Source organism: Hippoglossus stenolepis, chromosome 15 (assembly GCF_022539355.2).
Source record: "Hippoglossus stenolepis isolate QCI-W04-F060 chromosome 15, HSTE1.2, whole genome shotgun sequence".
Classification (NCBI taxonomy): Eukaryota; Metazoa; Chordata; class Actinopteri; order Pleuronectiformes; family Pleuronectidae; genus Hippoglossus; species Hippoglossus stenolepis.
The window spans coordinates 16,088,480-16,106,385 of record NC_061497.1 but is presented as its reverse complement, the minus strand read 5'-3'; the positions used below and the strand labels follow the sequence as shown (position 1 = coordinate 16,106,385).

At 42.1% G+C, this 17,906-nt stretch overlaps 1 protein-coding gene across 3 annotated transcripts; it reads left to right on the top strand.

The window, feature by feature from the left end:
• The first annotated feature begins 35 nt into the window (after positions 1-35).
• On the top strand, positions 36-17,620 carry rbm27 (RNA binding motif protein 27). Of its 3 annotated transcripts, none has more exons than XM_035178077.2 (21): positions 36-369; positions 1,681-1,799; positions 2,962-3,089; positions 3,260-3,336; positions 4,308-4,501; positions 4,959-5,270; positions 5,925-6,173; positions 7,300-7,488; positions 7,959-8,105; positions 8,224-8,377; positions 9,187-9,340; positions 9,594-9,827; positions 9,927-10,058; positions 10,366-10,491; positions 10,681-10,755; positions 10,872-11,042; positions 11,311-11,415; positions 13,190-13,417; positions 13,552-13,635; positions 13,759-13,878; positions 15,133-17,620. In XM_035178077.2, the coding sequence occupies exons 1-21, from the start codon at positions 311-313 to the stop codon at positions 15,226-15,228; spliced, it is 3,153 nt and encodes a 1,050-aa protein (XP_035033968.1). In that variant the 5' UTR covers positions 36-310; the 3' UTR covers positions 15,229-17,620. The 3 variants fall into 3 exon arrangements, with proteins under 3 accessions (XP_035033968.1, XP_035033969.1, XP_035033967.1); XM_035178076.2 differs by having other exon boundaries at positions 37-369; positions 9,924-10,058; XM_035178078.2 differs by lacking the exon at positions 7,300-7,488 and having other exon boundaries at positions 9,924-10,058.
• Positions 17,621-17,906: the final 286 nt, after the last annotated feature.

The window sequence follows — 17,906 nt, the reverse complement described above, 5'->3', positions numbered from 1 at the left end:
AAAAAAAACGATTCTCGCGATATTGCGCTTACGAACAGGTTTTTTAATTGAACACACAACCGCACAGTCGCTTATGCGATTATAACGAAACGTGCGTGACTGAGGAAACACGTGAGGGCAACGCGCGCGTCGCCAGGGGGCCCGCGTTACGACAGCTCGCCTTGTGTTGCCATTGTGCCGTAAAGCGCGTTGTCCCGACCTGCCAGTGAAGAGACCCGAAGGCCTGGAAGCTTTTAAATTCATAGACGATGAGAGCAGCCTCGTCCACACGCACCTCCGTGTTATAGACAGCGTCGTAGTCCTCCTCACGATGATCATAGAGAATGTGGAAGCCTTGAAGTCGTGGCTGGCAAAACTCCTGGAGCCAATGTGAGTGTTGAAGCCGAATGACATTTAGCTCGCATGCTACGTAGCCACCGGCGGCGGGGGGGGTTTAGCTTAGCTAGCTAGCCGGGCATCAATGGAGGCTTTGGCGAGGAGCTGATGGCAGATTCTTTACACGAGTTAGCGGGCAGCCTGTATACGCTAGCGGGCCTTTTTTTTTATCAAGCAAAGAAATGAAACGTGCAGCTTGTTTGCTTGTGTCTTTGTCATTTCAGCTCAGTTGTGGACGTAGTTGACTCAGGATCATGTCACTTTATCACATCCCTGCAGCGAACAGATTCAGACTCACTAATAGCTAACAGTTCACTGTGTTGATTTCAATTTAGCTTGAGCGAGTTATTGCTTAAAATGAGTGGTGCTACCATTTAAAATAAATGAAATAAGCAAGACTTGGTCCCTCTTGAAGTTACTATAGTATTTTTACTCCCAAATATAAACACTTCAAATGGTGGATGAGTTATGGACGCAGTTGTTGCACAAATGTCGCACACAAATGCACAGATGTGTGTTTTTTAAGACGTGTGCATGTGTGTAGTAACCCTCGTGCATTGGTAAACAGGTCCTGCAGTAGCAGATGACACACACTGACTCGTGTTTCTGGATGTGCTGCCTTTGCTGCTGCACTTTCTGTGACTTTGTGCTTCACGTGGTGCAGTTGGTTGAATATTGACGCTTTGACATCGTTATGGTTGTGTCTTCTCCATTTATGATTAACTTGCCCATTTGTAGCAGAGCCTCTGGGGGCTTATTTGCAGCCCTTGCATTTGTGTCCCATTTCAGTTGCTAATTTTGTGACTGGGCAGGTTTTTGTCAGATCCCTGTTTTTTTTATATGTTAATTTATAAGGTGTTGGTTGGATGTGAAGGTATGGGGCTCAGCTTTATCTGAATTAGGAGATAGTCGTTATGTAGTTAGTTATATGTTGGTTTTTACCAGTCTGAAGTGCTTGCCTAGGGCTATTTGTGTTTGTGGTGTATGTGATATGTATTCGCCCCCCCACTTGCAGGCCTTGTTTGGACATCTGATAGCACAGGTTTTGTTAGGATGGTTAAAATGGTTTGCAGCAGTGATGAGCTCTGTATGCATCGTTAGGGGTTTGGCTTGGCGCTAACAATGATTCGGTGAATTCACAAAAATTCTACAAGCACAAATAGTTGGAAGCTGGCACACGTTACATTTGGTTTAATAATACAATTGAATTAAACATTTTTTACTCTATGAAATGTTCCCTTTTGCATTGCATCACAAAATCGAGATACTGGTTTGCTGATTCTGACAAGACACTTTACTTTGCAGATGTGATGCTGACCCGTCTGCGTTAGCCAACTATGTCGTGGCTCTGGTGAAAAAGGACAAACCGGAGAAGGAGCTGAAAGCACTTTGCGCTGATCAGCTTGACGTCTTCCTACAAAAAGGTATGAGCTCCACACAAAGCCTTTCTGCTTGTGTTATTAAATGCAGCATGCAGTGTGGACCCCTCGCTCTTTCTCGTCTTTCTCGTGGCCCCATGTAGTTTATGTAATGTAAATATTTTTAATTACTGGCTTTCTTAGATAACTTAAACAAATTGAAGTGACACTTGTCAGCCATTTCATCAAAATACAAAATGTTGCTTGAAACAGAACTCTTCAGATTACCTTAGAGAGCAAAATATAGCTCATTAAGCATCGTCATACTAAGCCAGTATGACACTGTTGTTTGCAACAATGACATCATATTAATGGATCAGGTTTTTAAATAGTGAAATGGTCAAAGTGTACAATAACTTAAACTATTATTTAAAATTTAATTCTTAACCATAAGCCTAAGTTATGTATTCAGAGAGGCATAAACTGGACATCCCTACTCTCTACCTCTTGTGGCTCCCCAATATGGCCACTAGAGGGCAAGTGCTGAAAGTACTCTCACTGAAAGAAGCATCAACTTTCCTTGCATGGATTATATAATTAAGTGATTTCACTTCTTTTTTAATCGTATAATATTTCATTCACAGATGGAGAATATTGTGTTTACCAGGTTTTTTTTAGGTTATTGATGGATACACATGTCTTAGCGATTCTCTCATGTTCAGAGTTTCGCATTTTAATTCCACAATTGGGGTCTGTGCCTTTGCACTTTGGTTTTTGTTATTATTCTGACATTTAAACCATTTATCTTTTAGTATGAAGGTTTTTAAAACTTAATAATCGCCACTCCTGGTCTAACACACTAAAAGATTGCAGTCAAATAAATGGTTTGCATTAACTCCTTGAATATACGTCCAGTTATTTGTGGATTTCGTTTACTCCTTTATGTCCTTCTTTTTATTATGTTGTGTTTTTATCAGGTGATTTCCCCCCCCATTCCGCCCCGCTGTGTTGTTTCCGAGTATGTTATTCATTTGTGGTTAATTAGACTTTGGATAAATTTAGCGCAGCCAGAAGCAGATACATTTGTGGTGTAGTATGATTCAGGAGGATTTTCAGTTCATTTCCTGCCCGAGGGCCAATTTGCTCTTTGAGGGAGAATGATGGAAAAACTGCACACGATTGCAGTGAAGATTACATCTGTTCACACACAGTCATATTGTCATTGCAGAGACAACAGGATTTGTCGATAAACTTTTTGAATGTCTGACAACCAAGAACTACCTGGGAAGTCCCGCTGCCAAGGAGACTCCTAAAGAGGAGGTCAAACCACCGGCAGTCAAGCCGGATGCTGTGGAGGTAAGAAAAGATGGAAGTGTTAAGTAACACAAGATGGCATTGTGTGTTATTCGATGCAGCACTCACTCAGATATTTTCACTTTATAACCAATATTCTCTCCTTAAATCTGTTTCTATTTTCAAAGCGTGAAACAGGAGAGTTAAAGTTGCAACTGTTTTTTCCCCTCAAGGCTGAAACACCAGAGGAGGAGAGAGAAAACAGGTGGAGGAGAAGTCCTCTGAGAAATCGCTCCGACTTTGAGTCCAGGTATGGCTGTCGCTTCGGGGATCTGTTTCAGCTCGTCTTAATGACCAGGCACAAGTCTCATGCAGACCTTATTCTGACATGGAAAATATACATCACTGATATCCTTTCCTAATACTAAAAATGTCCATTACACTTACTGCTGATGAAAACCCAATTATTTTTGCAAGCCCTAGTTGTGTTAAGATAATAACATTTGGCTGTATCTGCAGGGTTAGTTTCAAATCCCATGAGTCCTCCTGGTACCTTGGTGAAAACCCTGGTGTCAAGTAGCCTGTCCCTTGTCTATAACACATCGAGTCCATAACAGAGAGGTCAATACAATAAGCATTATACTGTCATTCAAAACAGTAGCTGATGTGTCGTGTTGCTTGTGTGAATTACATTTTTGAGCATTTAGTTAGTTAAACATGATCATGCCACACACATCACTTCCTTTGGGTTTCTCTTTTCTGGGTTATGGGTTGGTTGTTGTTCACTTCACTGTGTTAAAGCCGTTGCTAATGAAACTCAACACGTCCTGTAGGTTTTAAATACTCGCTGCCTTTCAGCCAAATAAAGGGATTATGCCCCTAGAAATATTTGAATAGCTTTTATGGAGTTTTATTAACAGCAAGTAGCAGCAACAGTAAATATAGTCAGTGCATTAGAGCAGTTCAGAGAGAAGGGAGGATTTTCAAAAGTTTGTGACTAGGTAACCAGGGACCATCCAGTTTAAATTAAGTTTGTAAAAAAAGGGAAACCACTGGGGATTAAAACCTCACCAATAACAACTTGTCTCAATTAACAACTTGTTTTTCTCTGTGCTCTTACATATTCGTGTCTGCTTTAGATGTCCAGGTGCAAATCAATACATGTTAAGATATTATTCATGAGTCCTTAGTTAATCTTCATTAACACCAACCATCCTGCTAAAATCATCTTGCGTTTAAAATAGGCAATAGGACAATCATTGTAACTCTCTGACCACACAGGAACCGTGATGACAGGAGGCGAGAGGAGCGCAAGCGCCGCGACTTCGAACGGCACGGGAAAAGCAGCAGCGACTCCCACCGTGAGCGGGAGCGGCACGAGCGCCGCAGGGGCAGCCCCCGGGGGAGGAGCTACAGCCGCAGCCGGAGCAGGAGTGGCAGTCGAGGAAAGGACAGGGAGCACAGAGGAGGCAGAGGTAAGAAAGTTCCCCCCCACAGCCCACCCCCTGCAACGCCCACAACCAATAACAACAGCACAGGGGACCAGACCCATGAGTGTAGAAAGTTTCTGATGCTCATGTTAACACAGTGCATTAGTGATGCAGAGGGGCTGCTGGACACTTCCTGGGTGTGAGCTTGAGAAGGAGCTGAATGGAGATCTGGATGTAGCTGTGTCAGATTGTCAGTCAGTGTTACTGGGTGGTTTTATCGATAAGGAACAATGTGGATAGCTTTACAATCTAATCAGTGGGATTTCAACAGCTTAGGCTGGAATTGGCCTTATTACCGGCCAGGTAAGCATTTGGCATGATTCGAGAAGAAGTTGTTATAAATCGTACATGATTTAAATGTCTGCTGTGTTCCACTGCTTTTGTAGAATATTTGTTTGTTTTGTGTTTAAGTACCTGTCTGTTTCTTCTCATCTTTTAACAGACTTTAAGTCAAAGTTTGAGGTGGAAAGAAAAGATACCGACGGCTACAACTCTTCAACCACGTCCGGCCCCCTGCAGCAGCAGCACCCGCCGCCTCTCCTGCCCACACCTCCGCACCCCTTTTCCTCCTCTTCCTCATCGGCCGCTGGCATCTCAGGACCTGGAGGCGTTCCTGTAGCAACAATGGCTCACCTGCCTGACAGCACTACAGACAGCTGGTCTGGCTACTATGGCACCCAGAGGCAAGATGGTGTCGTGAAGCCATTCAGCAACAAGGTCGCTTCACTCAAACAGCGTTGCAGGGATTATGATGGTAAGAATATATTGAATCATCTTTTACCTCTGATCGTTAACTCTGTTGTTTTATATGTTACGTTATCTGTTATTACATTATCTCTGCATTGAAAACTAGCTTCACAGAGAAACATACAGCAGAAAGAAAATGTTATACGCCTGTTCTTGTATATGACATGGACATTGTACGGTGTGTTGTGGCTACCTTTGTCTCCTTCTTCCCATGAGGGTTATTGATTGCCTTGTTTAGTGTCCTCACTAATGACCACTGTTTAGCACTCCTTCCACTGTCCCCAGTGAAAAGCCAGAAAGTACACAGGCTTGCACCAAACTCTCCACAGAGACACAAGAGGGTTTAAACTTACCCACTGTCCCTGAAGCATACTGCTATCTGTCACTGTGCTCAAACACATTCATTAGAGACTGTGCCTTAATGAGACTGTTGGGTAAATACATGCACTTCATGTCTTCACTGCTCAGAAATTGGACAATTATGCATCTTGTTTATTTCCTCCCATTGCTGTTTATTTGTTCTTATTTTGAGATAAATATTATGTGAATCTGTACTTCAATTCGACCACAGGAGCCCAAATCCATTAGAAGAATAAAGTTACCGATAACGTCACAGGTTGGGACACACAACCAAAGTTTTGACATTTGTTTTTCTCCACAGAAAAGGGATTTTGTGTCCGTGGTGACCTTTGTCTATTCGACCACGGCAACGACCCTCTCATCGTGGATGATGTCAATCTACCAAATATGATTCCATTTCCGCCGCCGCCTGTTATGCCCCCCACTGGCCTGCCTATGCCCCCCACTGGCCTGCCCATGCCCCCGATCACTGAGCCACCCCCTAACCTCAGGATACCTCCGATGCCACCTTACGGCCAACCACCACCACCGGGCGTCTTCCCATTAAATGGTGAGTGCTACCGCCACTTTGTTGCATTTGATGGTAACTTGTAGAAACTGTGTATGCTCTGCATTTTGATATGAGTAGCAGGGATTTCAAAGTAATGAAAGCAACTTGTGGTTTCTATAAAGAACTGCAGCCGGTGGGAAAAAAATGTTTCTTATTCTTCTCCTGAGAATATTTTTCATATCTGGAAAAATACACCTGTCACTTCTGGTCATCTCTAGGCAACTACTCTTTGTTTATGTTAGACAGTGTAATTATATGTTGTGGTAAAATGTCTGACAAAGAAATATTTTAAATTTAGTCCTTATTTTTATCTGCATTTTTCCTTGTATTCATAAATGTGTAAATAGTTGATTTAAACAAAAACATTTAATGGAGGAAAGTAGCTTTCCATGGCACAGCGTTGCTTCTGCACCAATCGTAATGTGTCATCCTGCCTTTTCAGTTCCACAGTTTGTGAGCATCTCACATTAGAAACTCTTTATCAATGTTTTGTAGATACACTCAGCAACACAGAGAAAATTAATTATACTGTAACCATAACTATAACTTAATACTGGAGTCTACTCATTGAGCTAATATTCTAAGTGTTGTTTTACTAATGTTTAATAATTCTGGACAGTTTGAGCTCTTTGTGACTGTAGATGATTACATGCACACAAGAAAGGGAAGAGACAGTTGTTGTTTTCTTTTGAAATTGATTGTGATGTGTTGTTATATAATAACCAAAGACTGCTTCAGCCAGAATTCCCTAAATTATGCATTTACCTTTCTATCTTGTTTTACTCTTGTTGGTTGAGGAGAAGTTGAAGACAAAAGAGATATTTCAGTCCAACATTTATTTCTTAAAAACAAAGCTGATGGGGATTTAAACCCTGCGGTCTATTTGTGTTATTCTGCTTGTTGATTTGATGAGACTGGTTCTTGAAGTGATGTTTGCCTGTGACGTGATTTGCTATAAATTAGAAGCAAAATCTATAGCCTGTTGTAAAGTGTTGTCACATGAGTTTAAAATTCCTTCCGCCATCCCTGCAATATTAAAGCAACCGGTGTAAAAGTTCAAAGCAAAGACTTACTGTCATACCTGCGATATTCCTGAGACATTAGCTTGGGCTTGTGTCTCCCTCAGGACCCCCACTGATAGCAACCAGTGGGATCGATACTCCCAACCACCAATCGGCAATCGCTCCTTCTCCTCCTGTTGGACCGCCTGGTGTGGGACGGCCACCAACTCTTCCTCCTCCTCCTCCTCCTCCACTTCCTCCTCCTCCTTCGTCCTCGTCTGTGTCTCTTCATCCCCAATATGTCCAGTCTGAATGTAAGCAGCAATGCTCTTCCTATTCAGATTGTGACTGTGTGCTTGGCCGGGGACATTGCTGTGGCTTTTCATTTTGAGTTCACCTTTTATTTATTTACAGTAGGTTGAGTTATAATGGCATGGCAGATTTAAGCAACTTTTTCTGGACTCTGAGGTCTGACTTTGACTGTCTGTGTTCGTGTTTTCCATCATTTTAAGTTGGTCTGTGTGTGCGTGGTGTTCGGCACTGTGTGATTTCCGTGGATTTCTTTGTGCTGCAGTAACAGCTGTTGACCAGAGGGTAGCACTGTTTATTTACCTAAGAGACTATTCGACTTTGTTGAATGCAAGAATAAGTCACTTAATACCACTGTTTATTTAACCTCCTTGTTTTTATTGTGTAATTTAATTGTATGTTTTGTATACATTTTTTAGTTTGTTGTTTCATATTATAACTAACAGTGTGTGTGTGTTCCTTTTTTCCATCTTAGATAACTATGATCCGGAGGGCTACAACCCAGAATCCCCAGCCCTGACGGCAGCAGGTCGTAACCAGTACCGTCAGTTCATTCCCCGGGTGCAGACCCAGCGCTCCAACCTCATCGGCCTCACCTCCAACGAAGGACAAGGATCCAGAGGTAGCAAGCATTCTCTTCTCGGCACACAAAGTTTTGTAATATTGGACGAATGCTTGTGTTATTAAACTACACATTTGTTGAAGATTTATATTTCTGTACATGTGTGAACATCTTCCAGCTGCAAACATAGTGATTCAGACAGAGCCAGTCCCTGCAGCCAGTGCTCCCGGAAGTAACGTGCCGCGTTTCAACGCCGAGCAGGACAACAGGAAGAGAACCATGGGACATAGTGTAGCTGAAGTACCAGCAGCTAAAAAACCCTGGATGGAGAAGTAAGGATTCTGTGACACACACACACTTGAAGATTTCCCTGCTGAATAAGAAATACAAATTTGACCAGGGGAAAAGATCATGAAGAAAAAGATCTAGGATTCCATATAATCTCTACTGCAGAGACCTGGCCTGCCCTGATCTTTGGCAATGTGCCAGTGTCCTCTGGCGTAACACCTGCTCTGCAGAGCATGTGCTACAGCAGAACAAGCAGGCATGAGAGGAATAGAGTGAGGGGAGGTTGTCCCCTAGTTATTATTCATGGTGGCGTAGTTATCTCAGATGGATAAAAAAAAATGCTAAAACGGATTGATATTTGGAATTAAGTATATAGCTTTGATATTTGCACTTTATTCCTCAGAATATGTCAGCAGTACCTTAATGACCTGGATACCTCAATGTGACACTTGATACCCTCACTGAACACGTTCTCGTTTTGTGAAGTAATCTGAAGAAACTAGATGGCCTCTTGAAATTCGATCAAACAAATTGACGCCTTGCCCCATTTCCGTTAATGCTGAGAGCCAAGTGACTCATAGGTCAGCAGCAGATCTTTTGTCTCAGCTGTGCAACAGGTGTGCACAAACGTCCCGTGGGTCTTGGATGCATTTTAAATGTAAAGCGGAATGACATGTAGTCCTCCTTTATTCACGCTGAACTGTCATCGGGCTTGTAGGAACTCAGTATAAAGTCTAGAACCTCCAGGTCACCAATGTGTGTTCTATTTAACTGACTATCATCAGTAGTTATTTGTGATGTCGTCTTTTTCTATTATTTTTCCCCGAAAAAAACATTTTGCTCTCTGTTTCAGGCCAAACTTTAACAACCAACATAAGAGCAGTTTTCCTAAGAGGAATCACTACGTGAACACCAAGCTGGAGGTTCGCAAGATCCCCCGGGACCTCAACAATATCACCAAGCTCAATGAGCACTTCAGCAAGTTTGGAACCATTGTCAATATACAGGTAAAGTGCATCATTGTCTCCTCTGCAATGAATAAACCTGCAAACGGCTGCTGTTTTCATGTAGAAGTATTGGAATCTATGCATATTTGAGATGCACTACAGAAATATGAAAAAGGATTCACACTATTAGCTGGACATAGCGTCGCAATATAAGCCTCTTGAAACGGCAACAAGTACACAAAATTCAGCTCAGACACAAAATAAGTTTTGTCATTTGCACGCACCGATCCTGGATGTGACCCTCTCACTCCAGGTTGTGTTTGGTGGAGACCCGGAGGCAGCGTTGATTCAGTACACAATGAATGAAGAGGCCAGACGGGCCATATCCAGCATCGAGGCGGTCCTCAACAACCGCTTCATCCGTGTGTACTGGCACCGCGAGCCCGGCACCAACCCCACAGGGCTCCAGCAGCCGGAGCAGAGCTCAGGGAGCCAGCTACCTGGTTTGACCCCCAGCCAGGGGCCGCAGCACGGCAACATGCATAAGGTCAGTAAAGAGAGCTCAAACATATTGAAGCCCTCGGTCTTTTTATTTCTTAAGCCCTTCATCCAATTTATATGTTTTCATTTAATCCTTTATCAGCAGGGAATAAAACAGCACTGTCCAGCCGCCTATGTGTTGAACAAGACTGTACCAAAGCACCGCCTGGCAGCAGCGGCTGGGGCCACAGCTGGAACCAGGCCAGACTGCCTGAACCCAAACACAGATGCTGCCTATGTACGTTTTCGTGCGTGTGCGCGTGTGAGTGTGTGTGTGTGTGTGCGTGCGTGCGTGTGTGTGTGTGTGTGTGCGTGTGAGAGATTGTGTGTATGTGTGTGTGTGAGAGAGAGATTGTGATTGTGTGTGAGATTGTGATTGTGTGAGATTGTGATTGCGTCAGGTGATGCCAGACCTTGGTGAGATGTTGTGTAAACTGGTTGTTCGTGTTAAACAGTGTGTTCTTGTTTTTTTTACTATGTATACCAATGTCTCTAATCTTGTTCTGATGACCTAAAAGTGTCGCTCTCTCTGCGCTGCCACTTAGATGGCGCTGGCGCTGACGAACCCCCAGAAGAACCCCTACACTTCCACAGCCCTTAAGTTGTCCTCAAAGAGCTTTGGGAAAACGGGAAAAGCACTAGAAGCACAGGAAGTCCTCAAGAAGAAACAGGCATGTCGCTTAATTTTTTACTACATATTTTGACTGCTACAAGAATAGAACAGCAAGGATTAGTCATTTGTTTTTCTCTGGGGCAACTAGTGAGAAGTGGGCTGCCACTGAGAGAGAGAAAATGATAACAATAGCTGTGTATTTTCCGCCTCTGTGAATGTGTATTTACTGTTATTTTTTTACATTTAGGAGGCATTAAAACTGCAGCAGGACATGAGAAAGAAGAAGCAGGAGATGTTACAGACACAGATCGAGTGTCAGAAGGTAGGACTGGCCCCCTCACCCCATTTATCTGTGTACTTCCTACCACTTTCCTCACCCTTTCCTGTCCCGGACCTTTACCCCTCCCTTTGTCTCACTGCTCGTTCTTCCTCTTCCAGGCCCTGATAAACCGTCTGGAGAAGAACCGAGGGATGAAACCCGAGGAAAGAGCCAACATCATGAAGACCTTGAAGGAAATGACGGACAAGATCACGCAGCTGCAGAATGAGATGAATCCTGCCTCCCAGTTCTCCAGATCCAACCACAGTCAGTCCAAGACCAAGACTGATGTAAGTTTAGCCCAGAAACACGATGGAGTGTATCCTCTACCTTTTTTTAAATGGAGACGGTGAAACATGGCGTTTTCTTCCATTTGCAGCACAGATACTTGTAACTGTTGTTGTTCATTGATTCCTATGGTTAGATATCGGTGGCACAAAAGTTGATCTGATCATTTTCCACTTCATGTGCAAATCATGTTCTGTTTGCTGCTGCTACTGTGGGTGTACTTTGAAAGTTCTCATCACTCTATATTTGTATTTAATTTTTCTCTACCAGGCCCAGAAGGAACTGCTGGATGCAGAGCTGGACTTTCACAAGAAGATGAGCTCTGGGGAGGATACGACAGACCTCAAGAGAAAACTGGGGCTGTTACAAGTGGAGGTAATACAGACGCACATATGCTACACAACCACAGAGAAGATCTGAAAAGATAGCTGGAACTACCGTAAGACTGCATCGTCAGCTATTTCCATGAGTGCTGACGTTGTGATACCACGAAATGCCTCAGGAAGTCAGGCGATGCAAACGGATGATAAATAAAACCTGAAAAATTAAGGGAGATACTACTGGGATGACAATGCTCCAGGGCACAAGAGGTCACTGAATGGTTTAAGAATAAAAATAATGTCATATGCTATGACCTTTGTTGGCAATTTGAATGGAGTTTGTACATTGAGCTGAAGCTGTTTTATAAATACAAGGGTACTGAAAGTAAAAAGAAAAAACTTGTTTAGTCGTAACTAAAATGATTTAGACAGTTGACTTAGGAATCAATTTGTTGGCATTAAACCTGTAAGACAAGAGACAAGTGTTGATAGAAGTTAAACTTTCAGGGATGTTGAGTTATTTCCGCTAAGGAGGTTATGTCTTCACCCGTCTATTTCTTGGTTGGTTTGTTTATTTGTAAGCAATATTACACAAAAACAACTTAAGGGATTTCCACGAAACTTGGTGGAAGGATGCAGTATGGGTAATTACATTTTGTTGCAGATTAATTTTGGCTCTCGATCCATAAGGAAAAAATTTGTGTGAAATTTTCGGCTGCTGGATTGTATTTAAGGAAATTGTTGGGCCTTGGAGGAGGCATGTGCTCTCTCCCTAGTGTAAGTGTAAGCTGCATTAAATCATAAAGGTATTGATGTATGTTACAAGTTTATTAATAATTATGAGCATTATGCAGTCACACAGCTTTTATCAGCTTCATTTCATATCAAGGGAGGTGGAAATCCCCAGATGCAGTTTTTTCACATTTATTATGACATATGCAACTAATTAGGAAGTCTATATATACAGTTTTATATGAATCTGTTTGCTGAGCTTGCTCATCAGGAAATCAAATGTAAATTTTTTTTCCTAGTCCTAAGTGGCATCTATGGGTGTTAGTCACTTCAGGCTTGGCCCTCATCTCCTCCAGCCTCTAAACAAGCAGCACATACAAACTCAGACGAGATCGGTTGTCTGTTTCACAAGATCAGCCTTACACGAGCAGAGCTTTTGTTAGTAACACCCTGCATAGCATGTTTTTTTTCCCCCTCTACCCCCGCGGGTCCTAAATTAGCTTGTTGTTAAAAATGCATATCCCCCAATCCATCCAAAGCCAACCCTCCTTCTGCACATTAAACCGCAGCCACTTAAGCAAGCCCAGAGGAGCAGGCGCTAACGAAGCCAAATCAGACAAGTCCTACACCGATGGAGCCCCGTCTCATTAAAGTTTGAGCCGCTGGTCCTTGTAGGAAAATCGCGGGATGACAATTAGTCGGGAGAAATGAGGGAGGGACAAATGTAAGAGAGTGGTTGTGAGGTTGTGGAGTGGTTCAGACGTGAGGAGATGTCACTTTAAAAATGGAGGAGTGACAACTAAAGGGCAGAGAGCGACAGTGGAGGAGACCAGAGTCAAGCGTGTTGGGAATATTTCATCACTGAAGATAAATTCTGCCTGTGCTGTGGGGGTTTTAAGTGTGATTAAATTAAGATTTGATTTTGTCATAATGTTTTATTTTTTATTAAACACTCGATAAATAAGCATAGAGTACATAGTTTGGATCTCCAGTTCATGGGAGGAAATGAGTATGTGTTGTCAATCTTTATATTCAGTCTATGTTGATCGCTTCCAGTTTCTGTTTAACGTTAAACCTTCCTGTTTGTCTTCCTATAGGCGACACGGCTGGGGCTGATTCGGCCTCCAACAGGTCGAGGTCGGGGTCGAGGGAAGATGGCCCATGAGCCTGGCCCGATGCACATGGGCCGGGGGAGGGGCCGGAGCCGGGAGATGATGGGTCGCGGCGGGGCCGTGAACCGTATGGTGGTCGACCACCGACCCAGAGCCCTGGCTATTTTGGGGGTCACTCAGCAGGAGAAGGAGGAGCTGATGCCGCACTTTGTGGTGAGTCACTATCTGTATTATTTATTTAAAGAGTCAGGGGAGTTAGTGTCGCAATAACTGATAAACTGGCACACACAGTTTTGAGATGAATATTGAACAAGTACTGAAATTCCTTTTTTGCTTTTTTATCTTAGAAATACGGGGAGATTGAGGATCTCCGCGACCAAGACGCTAACACTGTCGTCATGACCTTTAAAACACGAAGCGAAGCAGAGAATGTAAGTCGCATGACTCCAAATCGGATTAGTCTGTTTCTACCCTTTTTTTACTCTTACTGTTTTCGTCCTTTTGGTTTTACTGGTAAGTATAACTTGCCATTTTCCTCCTGTTTTGTTTTCTAGGCAGCTAACCAGGGAGCTAAGTTCAAAGGTCGAGTGCTGCAGATTTCCTGGTACAAACCCAAGACGCCCTCTGTAAACACGGAGCCAGAGGAGGAAGAGGCTAAAGACGAGGACAATAAGGTACGACATACAAACCCAAACTCTCAATTTGTGATGTTTAGTAACACGCAGCCTGAGAGAAACCAGGAAGGAAGTCCATGTACAGTCCAACCTGAAATTGTAAGTGGGGAAACTTTTGGAAGTTTTAGTTATATTCACAGATTTTACTTGTACATTTTATTCTAGTGCTTCTAAATTTTTCACTGCTGCTCCCAATGGAAAATCAGGGCGAGCCTCTAAGAGCATCTCAGCCCGTTGAGTAAAACTGCATTACTGTCAGATGAAATCCTCATACTGTATTTTCATGTTTTGAGTTGCGTTCATGAGGTTGGGGGGTCTTCCTTGTGTGCAAGTTAAGTTTCCAGATCCCGTCACTCTGCATTTCCTAACTTTTCCAATTCCTATGATAAATCACTGAACACATGTTTTAATGCAAGGGGAGAAATTCCCTCGGAGACACTCGAGGCCCATCTCATTTCAATCCAACTTGTTCTGGAGTGTGAGGTGCATCATTTATTAAATATCTTCCAGAGACCCTCAGTATGATGCTTCCTTTTTCTGCTCCACACTTTATTAGACATACCTTTTTAATCTAATGCAACAAATCCTTCCTTTGGAAAGCTTCTAATGTCCTATTTTGTTGTTGTATTGCAGTTACAATTGTATTGCAGTCTGTTTATTAGTAGGATTATACAAAAACTACTTAATCGATTTTCTTGAAACTTGGTGAAAGGGTGGGGTACGAGACAGGGAAGAACCCATTTCTCATGCAAATATGTAGACTGCTAATATCTATGAATTGGTGATAGTTGGTGCAGATCTCGATAATGATCAAGATTTGGTGAATCACTAAGTATTTCTAAGAGGTTGATCTTTATTCAGTTACTGTACGATAACAAATATTCCTTTCAACTATGTCAAAAAGTTGTATCTGTTGTAATGTGAGCAGTTTGCAGAAAGTTTCTTTGTACATGTCATACGTACCTGATCTCAATACATCTCTGGGTGCCCTTCTAGTCTTAAATGCAACAGAACTCAAGAACGTCGTAAATAATGCAACTTCAAGACGTCACACAAACAAACAAACACACAACTGTGGTTTCTATGGGACTAGCCTGGGTTTGTCATGTTGCACAGTGACACAACTGCACAGCTTTATAAGGTTGATGTGTCTGTGTGATGAGATGTTGACGTCGTGTGTTCATCAGTGTTTTTCTGATGTGAGAAATGTATCAAACATTTGATGTGGTTTTTGTTTGTTTTTAATTCAAACAGAAGGAACCTGGCTCTTATTTGCCTGGTGAGGAAGAGGAGGAGGAGGAAGACGACGACGAAGACGACGAGTACGAAAGCCGATCATGGAGACGGTGAAGGCTACCTGATTCGCCCGTCACCTGCTCCTCAGCGAAATCAGTACTTACCCTGACATGAAGATAAAATCAACTCAACGGAACTCACATTTTTTTTTCCTTTCCAGTATTTTCAAACTAAGTCATTTTAAACTCTGATCAAAGTAAAAACATCTTTTACTTTATTGTACATCGCAAGAAGTTTAGGGGGTCGATGTTTTTTGTATCCCTCGACTAAACAATTATTTAAAACATCTCACTTTTGCTGAGAAAGATAAATGTTAAGTTGTTCTTATAGATAGAAAAAAAAAACCTATGTAAGTTGGAGTGTGCTTACCAGATGATTAATATCAGTAATGCACAACATTTGTGTCTACTGTGAATAGGTATTTTTATACATACTGTATTTAAGCTCTTTTCTCACCAGTTTTTTGAAAAACCTTGTCCTCCGTTCAGGGACAGCCATTCCATCACCAATAGAACGTTCTCTGTCGCTGCCAGAGAGAAACTTATTTATTTTTCCACTGTGCCGTACCTATATTGGCACAGTTTGGTATGGTTCTCACATTTTCCTCACATTTCTTTGACAGTGGCCTCTGTGTGCTGGCATGAACCCAGTCTAGTTTGTGCATGTTGTATTCCTAAACAAACAGAGCCACTCCCTCCCAGCACCCAAAGGTGCTGATGCTGTACCACAACCACATTCGAGCCAGTGCAGGTACAGACGGATTCCAGTGCAATAGAAAAGAACAACAACGATGTTTACAAATTACCACGTCCATGCGCGTCACAGACAGATTCCCCCTCTTGTGTGGTTTTTTTTTGTCGTTCACTCAATGTCTCGGTGCCACTCTGTGTAAATACAAACACCATCAACTGGTGTTCTACATTTTCTAAGAGTGTCCAACATTTTCCACTTGTTCTATTCTGTCACCGGGTCAAACAAAGGCCCTGACAGGACAAGGATCGGATCACCCATTTAAACATTCAAAATAAAATGTGAGATCCCTAGACAGGTGACTGAATGTAATACTGAACAGTTGATTTTAATATATATATATAAATATATATATTTAGTTTCTTTGCCTTACACAATCAGCAGAAGGCTGAATTTTTACAAGATTTGTGATTTACTTTTGTAAATTTTGTAAATGCTTGTGAGAGAAATTACAGTGTTTATTTTGTTTGTTTTGAGTTTAGTTTTTTCTCTCTGTCATTTGAAATGAATGACGAGGCTGTTTTCAGGTAGAGAAGGTCAAACCAGAGGGGCATAAGCGTCTCTGCGTGAATTCTGCATTCGTGACCACAAATCCACTCTGTCGTTTCTCTTAAGTTTGTCGTATTGTTTAAAGAAACATTCAGAGCTGCTCTGATCTGTGGGAATCACTCTGTAGAAAGCCACCATAGGAAAAGGATGGAGGTGGTGTCATCATGCATGCACCTCCCACTGTTAGTTGTTCATTAGTGCAGCTTTGTCTACAGCTGACTCTGGTCACACAATGCTCTAAACCCACAACCACAATGTGCACCCTTCGTGTCAACAGAACTAGTTTAACCTTTTACACAGACTGTACGTTAGAATCCTCAGGGTGGGAGGAAGGAGAATCAATTAATTGTGTGTAAATGTGCTCAATGCAAGATAACACTTTATTTTATTTTTTTCTTTTGTTGCTTCCCTCAAACAACTAACAACGTTTACACGCAGCCTAATGAAGTGTCGTTAGACGTATGCTTATCATAACTCAAGTGAACTGATCATATCCCGGTGACGTAACCAGTCAGATGGCAACTATTAACTGTAGCCATCTCACTCATTTACACAGTCATGCAGGCAGGAATCTGTGTGTGAAGTATTTTACCTGCATGTGAACACAGTAAATCATGTCCTCCCACCTACTGTGACGGTAGCGTTCTTTTTTTTTGGGGGGGGATTTCATATCTCACTGTTGCTCCGAAGCCTCTTGCCATTGACGTTACTGTCCCAGTCGAACCTTTGAGTTCACCATCACTGTCACAATGAGGTGTTTAGGTTTGCGACGAAAAGCTGAAACTTTTCCCTTCGCACTCCATACTTTCTTATGATTTGCTTGTGGCAGTTTTAAAGGACAAACCGATACTGACAGGGTTCTCGCTTGTGTAAGTGACGACGCAGAGATGGTCTCTCTCTCTCCCACTTTTTTGTAATATCTCCTGTATGCTACTATCACACTAGTGTAAAAACAAATGTAAAATGTTTATTGGATAATAGTTTTGGATTTGTAACTGTTTATATTTGCAGGGTGTGGATGTATTTTCTTCATGTATTTTGTTTGTAAAAATGGATTTCTAATTTACAAGCATGTTTGCTTTTGCCAATAAAGATGGAGGAATGGGGTGCTTAGAAGAAGATTAAAAAAAAAAAAAAATGAAAGAAAGAAAAGTGGAAAAAAAAGTTACAATTGGATCTTGGAGGGGAAAAAAGAACATTTTGAGTTGATGAAAGAAAACTGACCAAAAAAAGAAGTCGACATTGGCAAAGAAAAAAAAATTGAGCAAAAGCATTCCTGAAAATATGAACTGAAACTCTTGTGTGGTGTCGTTTCTTCATATCAAGCATTATTTTTAAATGTGTTAGATGTCGGACGGGGAGGAAGGAATACTGCAGGAGTACTTCCCTGTCAGTCACCAGTATCTGCTTAAATATACATGTATGGGTACAAA